The following is a 13,637-nucleotide window of genomic DNA, read 5'->3' on the forward strand; positions in this document are numbered from 1 at the left end:
GTATTTTAAGTTGTTTAGTACTTTATTATATTTCCATAAAATAATACAGATACAAAAGAAAGCCAAAAGTGAACTAACAATAAGTATAAAAGGCATACGAAACCTTCGTATATACACGGAATCCTTTATATATTTTTATTCGGAAATGATTTAGCTTCGAAGAATCAACATGTATTTTATTTTAAATATATATACGATAATTACTTAGGGGTAAAATTTGGTAATAATCTCATTCCATGTTATGGCAGATATTTCAGGACAGAAAATAACCCAGTAGAGGGATACGAGGAAAAATTGTATTTGATGTATATGTGGTAACTCAAAACAATTTTTAATTATTATTTTTTATTCAATAATCACTATCTTATTTAGTTTATGAAAGCTTGGAAAAACAGCCCTGCGTTTCAACATATAGCTCAGCGCTCACGTTCAAAGAACCATGAAGTTGATAGCGCTGTAAGCATGCGACAAACTGCTCGACTATTAACGGTGCTGTATTAAAATAAATTCGGCTTAAACTAGCGAGTTAGTAACTATTAATGAATTTGTCATTGCTGTCACTCAAGAACACAGCCGTCTCAAGCTATGCTGATGCCCTTGGGCACCCATGAATTTGGGGCCCTTGTGCTAGATATTTTTTGGTTTAATTTGGTAAATTGTTGGTTCTTCGGGGCCCTCTCAAGATGGGGGCCCTGGGCACGTGCCCCATGTGCCCTATGGTAAAGACGGTAATGGTCAAGAACAGTTACAGGATCCCTTACCTTTTATTTTTCTTTACACTACAATAAAATTAGACGGAACATTTATAATAAGTTGAGGTTATGTTTTTTATTTAAACTGACGGGTCCCGACGGGCAAATGAAGCAGTTAATGTTATAAGAAATAATAACTATCCTTTAGAGTGCCAATGCGCCATTATCCTTGGTAGCTAAGATGTAATGTCCCTTGTGCCTGTCATTATACTGGCTCACTCACAAAACCAACCTGATCAAACCTGAACCTAATGATACTACGTAATGCTCTTTGGCGGTAAATATGTGATGAGTGAGTGGTATCTACCCAGGCGGGCTTGCACAGAGCCCAACTTAACCTAGTAGACCATGTAAAATTATATTAAATTAAAGTAATTTAATTAATTATTTGATTGCCTCGAATATACTTTTATTTCATTACATATAAAGGATAAAAAAGACAACGTATAATTTAAAACAGTATTTATTATGAAATTATTAATATACTCCTTTTACACTTAATAAAAGTTATCAATAGAGTTGCCATATAAAATATTTTAACATTTTTATACTTAATAAAATACAAAATATATCAAACGATTACATAACAGAAATATAAATCAATATTATGAAGCTGTTTTATTTTTTTATTTTATAATATATGTACGTATGTATCTCGAGCTGCATTCTTCGTTCAGATCCTTGATGCTGATATACAAACGGTTTAATATTATGTCGGGCGAGATACACTCATGGCTCATGGTTTGATCTCATACACGTAAAGGGGAATACGGACTGGAGCGTTCACTTAATAGAACGTGTCGCTCTAATGTATCACCGGTTTAAGAGCCGAACTTCGAACGCCACGCTCGACGGTTTGATGTGGCTTCGAAGCCTCACGCCGACGGTTTGAACGCAACAAGGAAAAATAGTTACAGGTGAAAGCTCACTCGCCAGCAGCATCACGTCGAACGCGGCGTCGAGCATTCGCAGGAACGTTACAATACATGAAAATGCTCAACAAACTACTCTAATTTATACTCAACTGAAAATCTACCTGAATTAATTGAAGAGCTAATAAATAAAGTGAAATTACAGACAGCGGCTGTCGTGATAGACATTGCTAGTTTTAATAATATTCGATAACTACACAGGGGGTAGCATTAAAGGGTTTGAATTAGAAAATATTGTACTTGGATCGGCACTGATTTGTAGTTTAGAAATTGTTTCTCTTTCAACAAAAACCTAGATTTTTTCACTATTATGCTTTTACCGTCACTGTTTGCTTTTAGTTGAAACCCTTATTTTTTTTAAACTAGCAGTGTTAGCGCCAACGAGGATTTAATTATTTGACATCGTCTAGTCTCACGACAAGTCTAGTAGAGCCATAACTTTTTTTATTATATAAATCGAAGTTGACACTTCAACTTTATTATTTATTAATTAACATTAATCTTTTTGATTATCAATCGTACAACATGAAACACTTTATACAAAAAATTTAATATATATACAAAAATAAAATATATGTTATCTGTGATGATTGATTTGTTTTTACTTATAAAATCTTTTAAAAATATTTTGCCACTGGTTAACGTATTTGCCACTTCACTTCAGTTCAAATTGAAGTGTTAATCAATTGTAAAATACATTTTTTTTTATAAAAGAAGACGTATTAAATTAAATATTCAGTATAATTAAAATTAAAGTAATAAATGTGATGCACAGATAATAAATACTATAGTCGGAATGAGTTAAAGCTATTATAATTAATAAAAATGTCGTCTGTTCGAGTTTATTGTTTCAAAGGCAACAATTACTCGCATTCACAAAAACTATATAGAAAAAACGATTTGTCCTGTTTTTCACAGCCGTCTAATGAAAATTTAACGTTACTGTTAGTACAAAATAAAAACATCTATACAATATACATATAATTTGTATGTAACTTACATTAGTGTCTATGTACTTACATGATTTATAATTCTACTGGATTCATGTAAACTAAAGTGTAATTTAAAAAAGATCGATAAACAAAATATAAAAAAAAAATACTTAAAAGTTACATATTTAAAAAGTCAGAGATCACAGAAAATGGAAGTTGCATTGTTCAAAGAACTATCAAAGAAATTTAAATAAATTCTTGAATAAGTTCTTTTTATAAATATTTAAATTACACTAACGTTCGAGTTCGTATCCGTATCGAATTACAAGATTATTCCGCTCTAGTAACACCATTATAGGTAATATTTGACACCGAATTAGGTCCTGGACACATTCGCAAGACGTGCACTTTTCGTCTCTAAAATTATAAGTTATGTGCAAGCAGCAAGAATTTACTTTATAAATCGAGCCTTATTTTAATTACAAATTATACTACACCTCGCTAGCATAAATATGATATACAGATAATCATTATTAAATTAAAATAATATGTGTTGTACGTGATTGTATTGAAATGAAAATGTGAGGATGAGGACACAGCAGCGCACCGCGAGCGGACACATCTCGCGATCTTTTATTGAGCCCCGCATCTATCGGGGAAGCCAGTTATTAAGCTAATTGTAATTCGACAAGTGACGCGTCCCCAGTGGTCACGCTGATGTGTGCAATCCTTTAAACAGAAGTGTAGAGGTATGCTAAAGGATATTTGTGTATAAAAATTATCCCTGTATGTATTCAATTTAGATCTCGCTGCTGAAGCAAGAAGGACCACGCTAATACTTCGTATATATATAATAACAAACGCATATACATACATATATTAGGCAATACCTTCTAAGTACAGTGGCGCCATTCCGCCAGTTTATGGAACTCTTGTACACATTAGCCATTTCTACGTACGAAGACCCATACGACATACTTCTTCTCACCTCCACACTCCATAATATAACAATATTTAACTCAAACGAGTCTAACAGCTGTTGGCACAGATTAAAAATCGGTAAATGGAAGATACGTTTTATATTTTATTATCTAATGGTTATATTCGTCTTATTAAAATACGTTATAATATTAAACTTACTTAGGCCGTTGTACGAGACCGGAGTCCGTTTACTTATCTTAATACGAGAGGAAGTCATTATATGTGGCGCAGTTATAATGGAGACGTGGTGTTTGTATTCTAGACATTATCAGACAATATGTATTTGATTGAGTTACATTTATTGTCGCCCGTTGAGTTGTAGAAATAATATTGTATAATAATATTTTATTTTATCTCAAATAAGCGTGAATTAGTCGGAAAATTTTATATATGCTCTCAATAAAGGAAAAAAAAAAACAAAAATGGCAAGCAGTTTAAAAAAATGCAATTTTGCTAATTAATTTGATGGCTTCGCTTATTATTTGGACACTAAAAAGTTTATAGTCAGATACATTGAGGCGTTTAGCTGCTGTGTCGTGACATCGGCCTAGATGGGGTTAGAGGATATCATATTTTATATGAGAGAATTAAAATAGACTGCATAATTAAATCTACTGAGGCCGATCACAGGTTATCCTGACCACAATTGAGCCAATTCTTTGTAAACGTTGTCAATGTGAATATACAATACGGACGGAATCTAAAACGCCGTAGTTACCAGAGAAAAAAAGCATTTCTTTTTGCATTTATAAAACTATCAAAGCTGATTGTTTTGGTCCCTTTTAAAGAGATCCAAAAAAATTTAGTTAAACACGATTTTGACTTTTTGGCGATAGTAGAACACTACCCGACTAACGGGCCGGCAACGACACTACGGATGCAGATGTCCATGTTGGTAGACATCGGACGAGACGTCTAATAGTAACAATGGCCCCATTTTCAACAAAAAAAAACTCCGCTTCCGGTCCATAGTGCGCAATAATTATATCTTGTCAGTCTGATGTTGTGCGTGAGTCATTTCATTATTACTCAAAACGGTTTTAATATTTAATGTTGTAACATAAAATACGTATTTTCGTCAAACATACATTCTTAACCGGATGAAACATTTTCGATACAAAATGCTTTCATCTGGCAGATATGTATTGCATGCGTTCTTTTTTAATTTGAACTGCGTTCACGCTTAAGTACCCGAAGGTCTCCGACGGACCACCCGTTGTGCGCGATTTGTATATTTAGATAATAAACACCACTTTATTGACGTTAAACATCGTCTCTCTCGTCTTGAGGTATACCATTTATTAACGATTAGACCATTTGCATCACGTTACGTACGCTACACACTTACATACTTATATTTAAAAACATTTTAATTCATATAATCTGTCACTCATACATCTTTATAATTTCTACTTAACAATTCTCATTTCATAATTTTAGAATATAATTTTATTATTAAATTTAATATTAATGATTGAACACAACTAAGCGCCAAGGCGCAGTGTGTTGGGGTATCCTTACAAAGCTACGACCGCACGGCGCCTACGCTGTAGTCGTGCTGTTGTAAAATCACCTGGGCGTAATGTGTGACTGCAGCTTTATAACATCGAAGTATTTCCTCTGGATCTGACGTCATATAATTAACGACTAACTTAAAATAATTAAATTAATATTAAATGCAAAAGTTATTGTTCTTACGACAATTTTTTACACGTGTCAGTGGATTTCCAATTCATTTCTATATAATAATAATATCTTACATTATATAAACACATAATATAAGCGTATAAATAAACGCATCTTAAAGTATAACTAGTTGTAAATAAATTAGAATCTCATGTTTATTGAAATACTTAATCATATTAAGCGGCTAGAGCGGTAGGAATGCTGTGTTACATCAAATAAATACTCTAAGGGTACGCGTCGTTTATATACTTTATCTGACTTCATAGAATGCGTTGTTACATAGTTAATGCAAATCTGGCAAAATATAACAATGTGTTAAGGGAACGTTTTAGCCCACTCGTAATCGACACGGCAATTCCTAAAGGCTGCCAAAAAATGATCTATAGTTCGCTCATATAATGACCATTGAACATTTTTTCAGCGGTCGATTTTTAAATACAGTCCATGTTTAAAAAAAAACCGTTGAAAATATATTTGATTATTTTACATTAAAATAAGATTAAATAAATTTGGACGTATAGTTGTTTCTTTCGTCGTACGACGTCACTGCATGATCAAATAGGAAACATTTTTACTAGCGGGAAAGACGAAGCTCGGCGCCAATGCGCCGTCGGTGTCAGTGAGAAAAATATTTGCCAAAAAGATTGCACTGCGCGTCAGTCCCGAAGCGAGGCGAAACACATGCGTCCTTGCGAGCTCGAGGGCACGGAGCGGAGGCCGGTCAGCCGCCGCCGGCGAGCGGCGGGTACCGCGCGTCGTCGCTGGCGTGCGTGAGGTACCGCGCGCGCACGCGGCGCTCCAGCGCGCGCAGGTCGGCGCGCGCCTCGCCCGTCTGCAGCCACGCGTGCGCCGCGCACTTGTCCACCGACAGCCGCTTGCGCTGCTTCACTTGCAGCAGGTTGTTGATGAGGTCGATGGCTGCGGGCGAGACGGGGCTGTAGCGGCCGCGGGCGGGCGGGGGGCGGGCGGGGTCGGCACTCACCCTCGGCGGAGATCTCCCTCCAGGGCGTCGGCGGGTACATGAAGGCGGCGTTCTGGATCTGCTCGTTGATGTCCTCGTCCTCGTTGAACGGGAAGGTTCCGGACAGCGACACGTAGACGATGACGCCGACCGACCACATGTCCAGCGAGCGGTTGTAGCCCTTGTTGCGGAGCACCTCGGGCGCTGCAAGGACGTACGTTATTCGTGGACGAACTGCAATACCTCTTATTGTTTTGTAAAGTTTTGAAAATACAAAATTTACGTGTGATAAATGATTCATTATAATAAAGTTACGGCGATATTTTCTAAATGCAGCGTTCAACATGTATGTTACCGACGAACAAGTAGTTTTAGTATGTTCTATAGATCCATTGTTGATCAGTCTAGAATATAGCCCACGAAGGTCCTGGCAGTGTGGACGATTTAGCGATTTGGTACACTGATGTACCTTTACATTTAGGTATTTATTATACTATACAAAGGTCATATCCGGTAAGATTGTCCGCACAATTAGAGAAGGAGAATCGCATAATTACTCTGAAACTCAAGTAGACTCAGATCTGGCTTAATCTAAATACAGCCAGAGCCACGGGACGACAATAACTCAAGTGTACAATTTTGCAGTGCATCGCGGTCAATAGTAATACCAGAATTACTGAAACGAACTGTTATGCGATATTTGAACAATAGGTTTTTAAAAAAAGAAATTATTTTCACTCACGAACTTTTATTTAATAACGGATACGGATAATTATAAGTACGCGAGGAAATAAATCCTTAGGAAACCGCTCGAGTCAGAGGATGAAGACGAACTGAGGCTGGACTATAATTCAAAGTTAGACTTCTTGACAAACCGCTGTACAAGCTAGAGAGTAAGTGACCTGTCAGCAATAAGCCTAGCAGAGCCAGGGTATAACAGAACCATACAGTGAATTAAACGCACTCCAGCATGTCACCTTCATCTTCAAACAGTAACCGGCCAACCCGTTTCGTCCTCGGTGAGGATAGAGAATAAAATTGGTGCCAGAGTATACTGCCAATCGGTGGTCGTTACTAGTATCACCGATAATTGCATTTTAGGTTTAGACTTTTTGAAGAATCAAAAGTGCATTGTAAATTTCAAAAGGCGTTTTAAGGTTTTCCGATTCAAATAAGTTTTTCTACGAGGATCACAATCAGGCAATATTTATTGAGTTAAAGACACCACACTTACTCCGACACCAAAAACCTTAGTAAAAGTGAAATTACTCCCAAGTATAGCAGGAAAAAGATGTGTAATTGTTGAATATGCGGCCAATCGTTCAAATTTGGTTAATGATAGGAAGTTGGTAATCACAGCAGCAGCAACGCTCAAATTAGATCAACTCATGCGAGTCAATTAACTATCTAAAACGGTGAAATAACTCAATCCACCGGATATTGAACAACAACACCAGGTATCCCTTGCCTCTATAGACTATGGTTATACTCAGTGGCATGGATTGGTTTTCCCCGATTGATTTAAAAAGTGGCTTGAGATAGAACCAGAAGGTTATGGTAGTTTAACATTATGCTATTCGGTTTATGTAATGCCTCCGCAACTTGCGAACATCTAATGGAAATAGTTGTGGATATGGGGATGATAGGGAAAATATGGAGAAAATGTTTGAATCGTTTGTACCGCAAAGTTGTGAGCTATATGGGGATGCCGAAATATGATCAGTAAAGAGTAAACAAAAAATATTTTTTTGGGTTTCAATCTCAGTTTTCAACTTCACATAGGTCAAAATGTAACGTAATTCGAAATTAAGACGTGCCGACCGTGATGTGCGTGCACGGGCGTGTGGCGGGGTACGCACCCAGATAGGCGGGAGTGCCGACGACGGACCGGCGGAAGGACTTCTCGCCGATGATGCGCGCGAAGCCGAAGTCGCAGAGCTTCACCTGCGGGAAGGTCTCGTCCGAGGACAGGAGTACGTTTTCTGGCTTCAAGTCGCAGTGCACGATGTTTTTTTCGTGTAGGTGCTTCAGCGCTACCAGGATCTGGGATTGTTGATCATAAAAACATTTGAGCAATGTACGATTGGTTACGACATGCGAAGACCCAAATGTTACGTAATCTAAATGGTTCAAAAATATATCCCAGAAGGATTCTTTATTTACTGGATCCCCGAGAGACTTTTTGCCCATTGCATCTACCCTCTGAATTTGGTTTCTTAAGTATAGAATGGGAGGTAGAGGGTTTTGATTGTTGTTCATATTGCACAGAATCGAAGGTCTTAAAGATATGCTCAACGCCATATGTGATTTCAGTTGTCGAGCTTTAATATTGTTTGTTAGTAAATCGGAAATATAAAATGTTAGATTTACTATTAGTTCATAGATCTTGCTAAAAGTAAGTAGCACACGGAGGAGTCTACCGTTACTGTGCTCTGAGACGCTACCTTATTTTACTGACATGGACACAGCATAAGTTCGCCACTGGAGCGACGCGGCGGTCGCCGCCGAAGAGTGGTCGACACATACCTGCGCGACGAGGAATTTCGTGATGCGCTCCGTGAGGCGCCCCTTCTCGTGAGAGAGGATCATCTCGAGCATGTCGCCCTTCAGCTTCTCCATGACCACGAAGATCCGCTCCGGCGTCTCGAACATCCGCTCGAGGTTGACGACGCCCGGGTGCGACAGGTTCTGCAGGATCGCCACCTCGTTCTTCAGCTGCGCCTCCTGCTTGGTCGGGAACCGCAGCTTGTCGATGACCTGGCGAGGGCACGGCGGTGAGCGGGCGGGGGCGAGGGGCGGCGCGGGGCCGTCAGGGGCGCGGCCTCACCTTGATGGCGACGGGGCGCGCCGTGGCGCGGTGCAGGCCGCCGTACACGATGCCGAACTGGCCCGAGCCGAGCACCTCGTCGGGGTGGATGCGGTAGAGCTGCGCCATCTCGGCGCCGCGCTCGGGCGCGCCGGGCGGCTCGGCGCGCGGGTGCGGCAGCAGCGCGTGGCGCAGCGCCGTCTCCCACGAGCGCGCCAGGTAGGCGCCCACGCCCGACTCGGGCGGCGGCAGCGGCGCGGCGCCGCCCTGCCACGCGGGGTCCACGCCCACCAGGTAGTCCACGTTGGCCGTGCGCAGCTCGAAGCAGTGCATCACGTCTGCCGGGCATACTGGTCGGTGACGGCGCGGCTCGGGTGTCGTCACCTCCCCAGGTGACCGTTTACCGTCAGGTATTATATTTATGACTGACTTTCTCAAAACCATTCAATCTAAGCGACCTCAATATTGTTCTTCTCCTTCACGCACGACGAATCATGAAATCTAATCGAGTTCCCGAAAACGTAAAGGTGGTCTTCCGCCTGATATCAAAAGATGAATTAATCGGTGACGTACCCGACTGAGGAGTCCTCGCAGTGTCGACGGCCAGGATCTCGTTGAGAGGTATCTCTTTGTAGTACTTGGTGCCCTGCTCTGAAGTGAACAGCGTGATGGACTGGCTGTCCAGTCGCCAGTAGTGGCGTTTGATCTTCAAATATCCATATATGATTTCATTAATTACATTTGTTCCAACAATAATTTACTTAGTCTAATATATCGAGTCAAACATACATTTTAACATATTTTCGCGCTTAAAATATATACGTGAGCTAAGACTACGTGAATGGCATAGAATATTGTTATCATATAACATCTTGTCTCAATATCATGGATGTGGCCGATAGATATATGGCACTTTAAAGAGCATCAAAAGGTTTATGAGTGACTGAGGTAGGCTTACGAGACTCGATTGGCCGGCTTGTCTTTCTTACACTTTATGCCTCTAAACACACGCACGCACACTCAGTGTAGTGTTTTGCACAAAATAATCTGTAAACAATTATCCGACAAGACATGCCCGCCAGATATTATACGTAATGGTACTCTACCAGAAATGTTAACGCTAATGACTGCACACAGTTATTCGCGGCTCCGACACTTAGAACGGACGGTGGGGTCCAGTCAATCAAATCCTAGCTCGATAGGGTCTCACCGTTTTGTCCTTGTTCGTGAAGTGCACGAGCCAGCCTTCTTTGAGCCACTGTCCGTCTCGCTTCTTGGTGTGTTTGACGGACTGCACGATACGCATCAGCGGGATGTTGGCGCTCGGGGATGACGACGAACTGAAATACGACATATTCTAAGTAATATAGTCTCTCGAAAAACAATTTATAGCGTCGAGCAATATTGTTTTCAATTCTTGTTAATTACAAACAGCTCAAGGAGTAGTAAATCTCTAAAGAGCATTGTACTGGATCAGCTCGAGACGTACCTGCTGGGTCTACTGGCAGAGTGTTCGGGGATGGTATCTCTCTGAGGCTCCTCGTCCTCGTCTTGTCGGTTCTCTCCCTGCTTTCAAACATATCGGTGCATTGTTAGGTCACGATAAAGTAATCGAATAATTTCGTAGTCTTAAATATACCGTGATAGAATCTTAAACTAATAACATTTGACTATAATGTCGGAAACCATTTATTGTAAAGAGCAATTCATCCATCACAAAACTCTTGTGAAACAATAAAGATTAAAAATGATTTACGGGAATAGATTTCCAGGCTGCTACTAAATGGTAAGCTACGCCTAGAAGTCGCCTGCAAACGATCGCTCTGTAGGCCGAGGGCCCCTCGCACGCACCTCGAGGCGGCCGCGGGGGCCGCGGGGGCCGCGCGCGCCGCGCTCGCGCTCGCCGTCGTCCGAGTCGTCGTCGTGCGCGGCGCGCGGCTCGCTGATCTCGCTGATCTCGCTGATCTCGCTGCTGGTGCTGCAGCTGTCTTGGTTCTCCCCTGTTACCGTTAGCGATATTTTAATCGGTGATGGCATAATCTTCCACAATTCTCTGGAATTTGTCCACTATTGGATTACAAATGTGCAGATTATGGAAACGGTTTCTATAAGACTGAAAACTGCAAACAAAATGTAAAAAAGAAATATTTAGATTTTGGATAACGTTACCGTGGTGATCTCTGATCTCTCCGCCGCAGTCTTTGGGCACGAATGGGAGACACTTGCGATGCGCATTGTAATGACAGTCACCGCACTGCAGGCCTTGCTTGAACAACCCTCGCAGCAGCTTCTTGCACAGGCGGCACACCGTTGGCCGGGTGTAGGTGTGCACTTGGAAGGTGTGGGGTATGCCCAGAGAGGACGCCCAGGCGCCTGCGGACCGTTTGGGACCTGTTCCTGCACCGACCTAATAAACCAATCTTCTTTAGATTGGATAATTTATGAAACTAAGCCGAAAATATTTTGAATCTCAAATTGTAATGTAGTAAAGCTCAAATTGTATAGTACTTTTTAATAATTTTAATCCAAACTACTAAACCCCCATCAAGATTTAAATAAATATATTAAAATACGAGTACACACATGTAATTATTAGGAGCAATTTAGACCCACTAACGTGAGTATTTTAGGAAATAATATTAATCACGTATTCGAGTGGATGTAATTATTTTATCTGTTATGAATAATTGGTATTGGTGAAAATTAAGTTGAATTTACTCTAGCTGCTTATATTAAATAAAAAAAAAAATACATAATACAATTCAATTGAGATTTATTATAATTCGATAGTACTTCTTTAAAGTTTTTTTTGGAACTAGTGACAGTTTATTTTATGAATTTCCATGAAATCAAGACAGTTCACAAAGCTAGGGTTTTTTTTTTTATGTTAGATGTGGCAAACGAGCAGGAGGCTCACCTGATGGAAAGTGACCACCACCGCCCATGGACATCTGCAACACCGGGGGGCTTGCAGGTGCTTTGCCGGCCTTTTAGGAAAGAGTGCGCTCTTTTCTTGAAGGTCCCCAGGTCGTATCGGTTCGGAAAAACCGCGAGGCAGAAATTGTGCGAGGCAGAAAATGTTTTAAAAATCGCGCTGTTGTGGATTTTCGGACATCTAGGTGGTGTGGGTGATATTTTGAATTTTGGCGAGATGTCCGAAGGTGAAATTCAGCAGCCGGGATTAATCCGAACAATTCATCGGAACATTCCCCGTAATAAATTCTGTAGAAGATGCAGAGCGATCCAACATCTCTACGCAAAGCCAAATTCGATCAAGCAGATCGGAGAGGGCTTGATCGTCGAAAATTCGAGCCGCTCTACGTTGGATACGGTCGAATGGAAGGATCTGGTACTGGGGAGCACCCGCCCAGAGGTGAGAGCAGTATTCCATGTGAGGCCGAATTTGCGCATTGTATAGTCTTAGACGATGGGCCGACGTGAAATACTGTCTTGCCTTGCTGAGCACACCGAGCTTTTTTGATGCCAATTTGGTTTTGCTTTCCAATTGACCGCGGAACTGAACGAGGCTCGAAACATCGACGCCAAGTATTCCGATACTAGCTGTGGCGGCTAACGGGATGTTCTCGAATCGTGGAGATACGACAAATGGTGTTTTTTTAGCAGTTAATACCCAAACTTGCGTCTTTTTGGGGTTGAAATGTAAGTACTTCAATTATAAATAATATTATATATTTATTAAAAAATATATACGCATACAATTGTCAGTGCAGCACTGGATGATGGGTAACATAGGGTTGGAAATAAAACTCAAAGATAAAAAAAACATGGTTTATTACAAATATAAGCGCTACATATCTCCAATGCTACCCACCACCCATTTGTAGCGTTTGTTACAAAAACTAGCCTAAAATACTCGATTTTAGTATTCATTGTATATAATTCAATAAAACTTCTACGGCCTAGGGTAAATCTTAGTCGCATGTACGGAAAACATTTTATGAATATTTGTGGGTATTTCAAGGATTCTTTTGTCAAGTATCGTATAATTATTTATCAGCGAACATTTTTTTGTTATGATAATTAATAAAAAAAGTAATCGACTGTAATTGCATATAAAAGTTAACATTGTGACGTCACAAACATGTCAGCCAATCACGTTGCGTTTTGTAAAATGTTATCCTCGTGATATTTTGTGAAATGTTAATGTTCACACGATCCTTTCACCCGGATATATTATTTAACGATTTATAATTATCATAATACTACATAGTAAATATATTTGTGTAAAAGAATTGTAAATGCTTAAAATATAATTGTATTAAATAAAACTAATTATTTATTGGACGGATTACAAAAATTGTAACTGTTAATAATACTTCGTATTCGTTAGTGAATCATATATTAAGGAATGTAAACGTGTAAAAAGTTGTACAAAAAGTGACGATTGTGCAAAATATTCGTTTAAAGAGATTCTTAATACTCGAGTTTTGTTTTCATTGTTTAAACAAGATATAAAATCTAATGTCGTTTTGTATGTTTAGAATTTTGGAACGTGTTGTCTTTTATTTTTGTATTGTGTAAGATTTTAACAATGTTAAATAGAAAATAAGATAGTTCTTAAAAAAG

General features: G+C 39.8%; 1 protein-coding gene across 1 annotated transcript in view; it reads right to left on the minus strand.

Annotated features, from left to right (window-relative positions):
• Positions 1–6,004: 6,004 nt before the first annotated feature.
• The window catches only part of LOC113393815 (serine/threonine-protein kinase D1), an 80,544-nt gene continuing 72,911 nt past the window's right edge, over positions 6,005–13,637 (minus strand). Inside the window, exons 6-15 of the mRNA XM_026630888.2 lie at positions 11,220–11,457; positions 10,902–11,050; positions 10,540–10,616; positions 10,261–10,390; positions 9,624–9,756; positions 9,072–9,388; positions 8,771–9,001; positions 8,104–8,287; positions 6,266–6,448; positions 6,005–6,201 (exon numbers count right to left, since the gene is read on the minus strand). Of these exons, the coding sequence (XP_026486673.1) occupies positions 6,005–6,201; positions 6,266–6,448; positions 8,104–8,287; positions 8,771–9,001; positions 9,072–9,388; positions 9,624–9,756; positions 10,261–10,390; positions 10,540–10,616; positions 10,902–11,050; positions 11,220–11,457 (1,839 nt within the window). The remainder of the gene's footprint in view (positions 6,202–6,265; positions 6,449–8,103; positions 8,288–8,770; positions 9,002–9,071; positions 9,389–9,623; positions 9,757–10,260; positions 10,391–10,539; positions 10,617–10,901; positions 11,051–11,219; positions 11,458–13,637) is intronic.

This window comes from Vanessa tameamea, chromosome 19 (genome assembly GCF_037043105.1).
Source record: "Vanessa tameamea isolate UH-Manoa-2023 chromosome 19, ilVanTame1 primary haplotype, whole genome shotgun sequence".
Taxonomy (NCBI): domain Eukaryota; kingdom Metazoa; phylum Arthropoda; class Insecta; order Lepidoptera; family Nymphalidae; genus Vanessa; species Vanessa tameamea.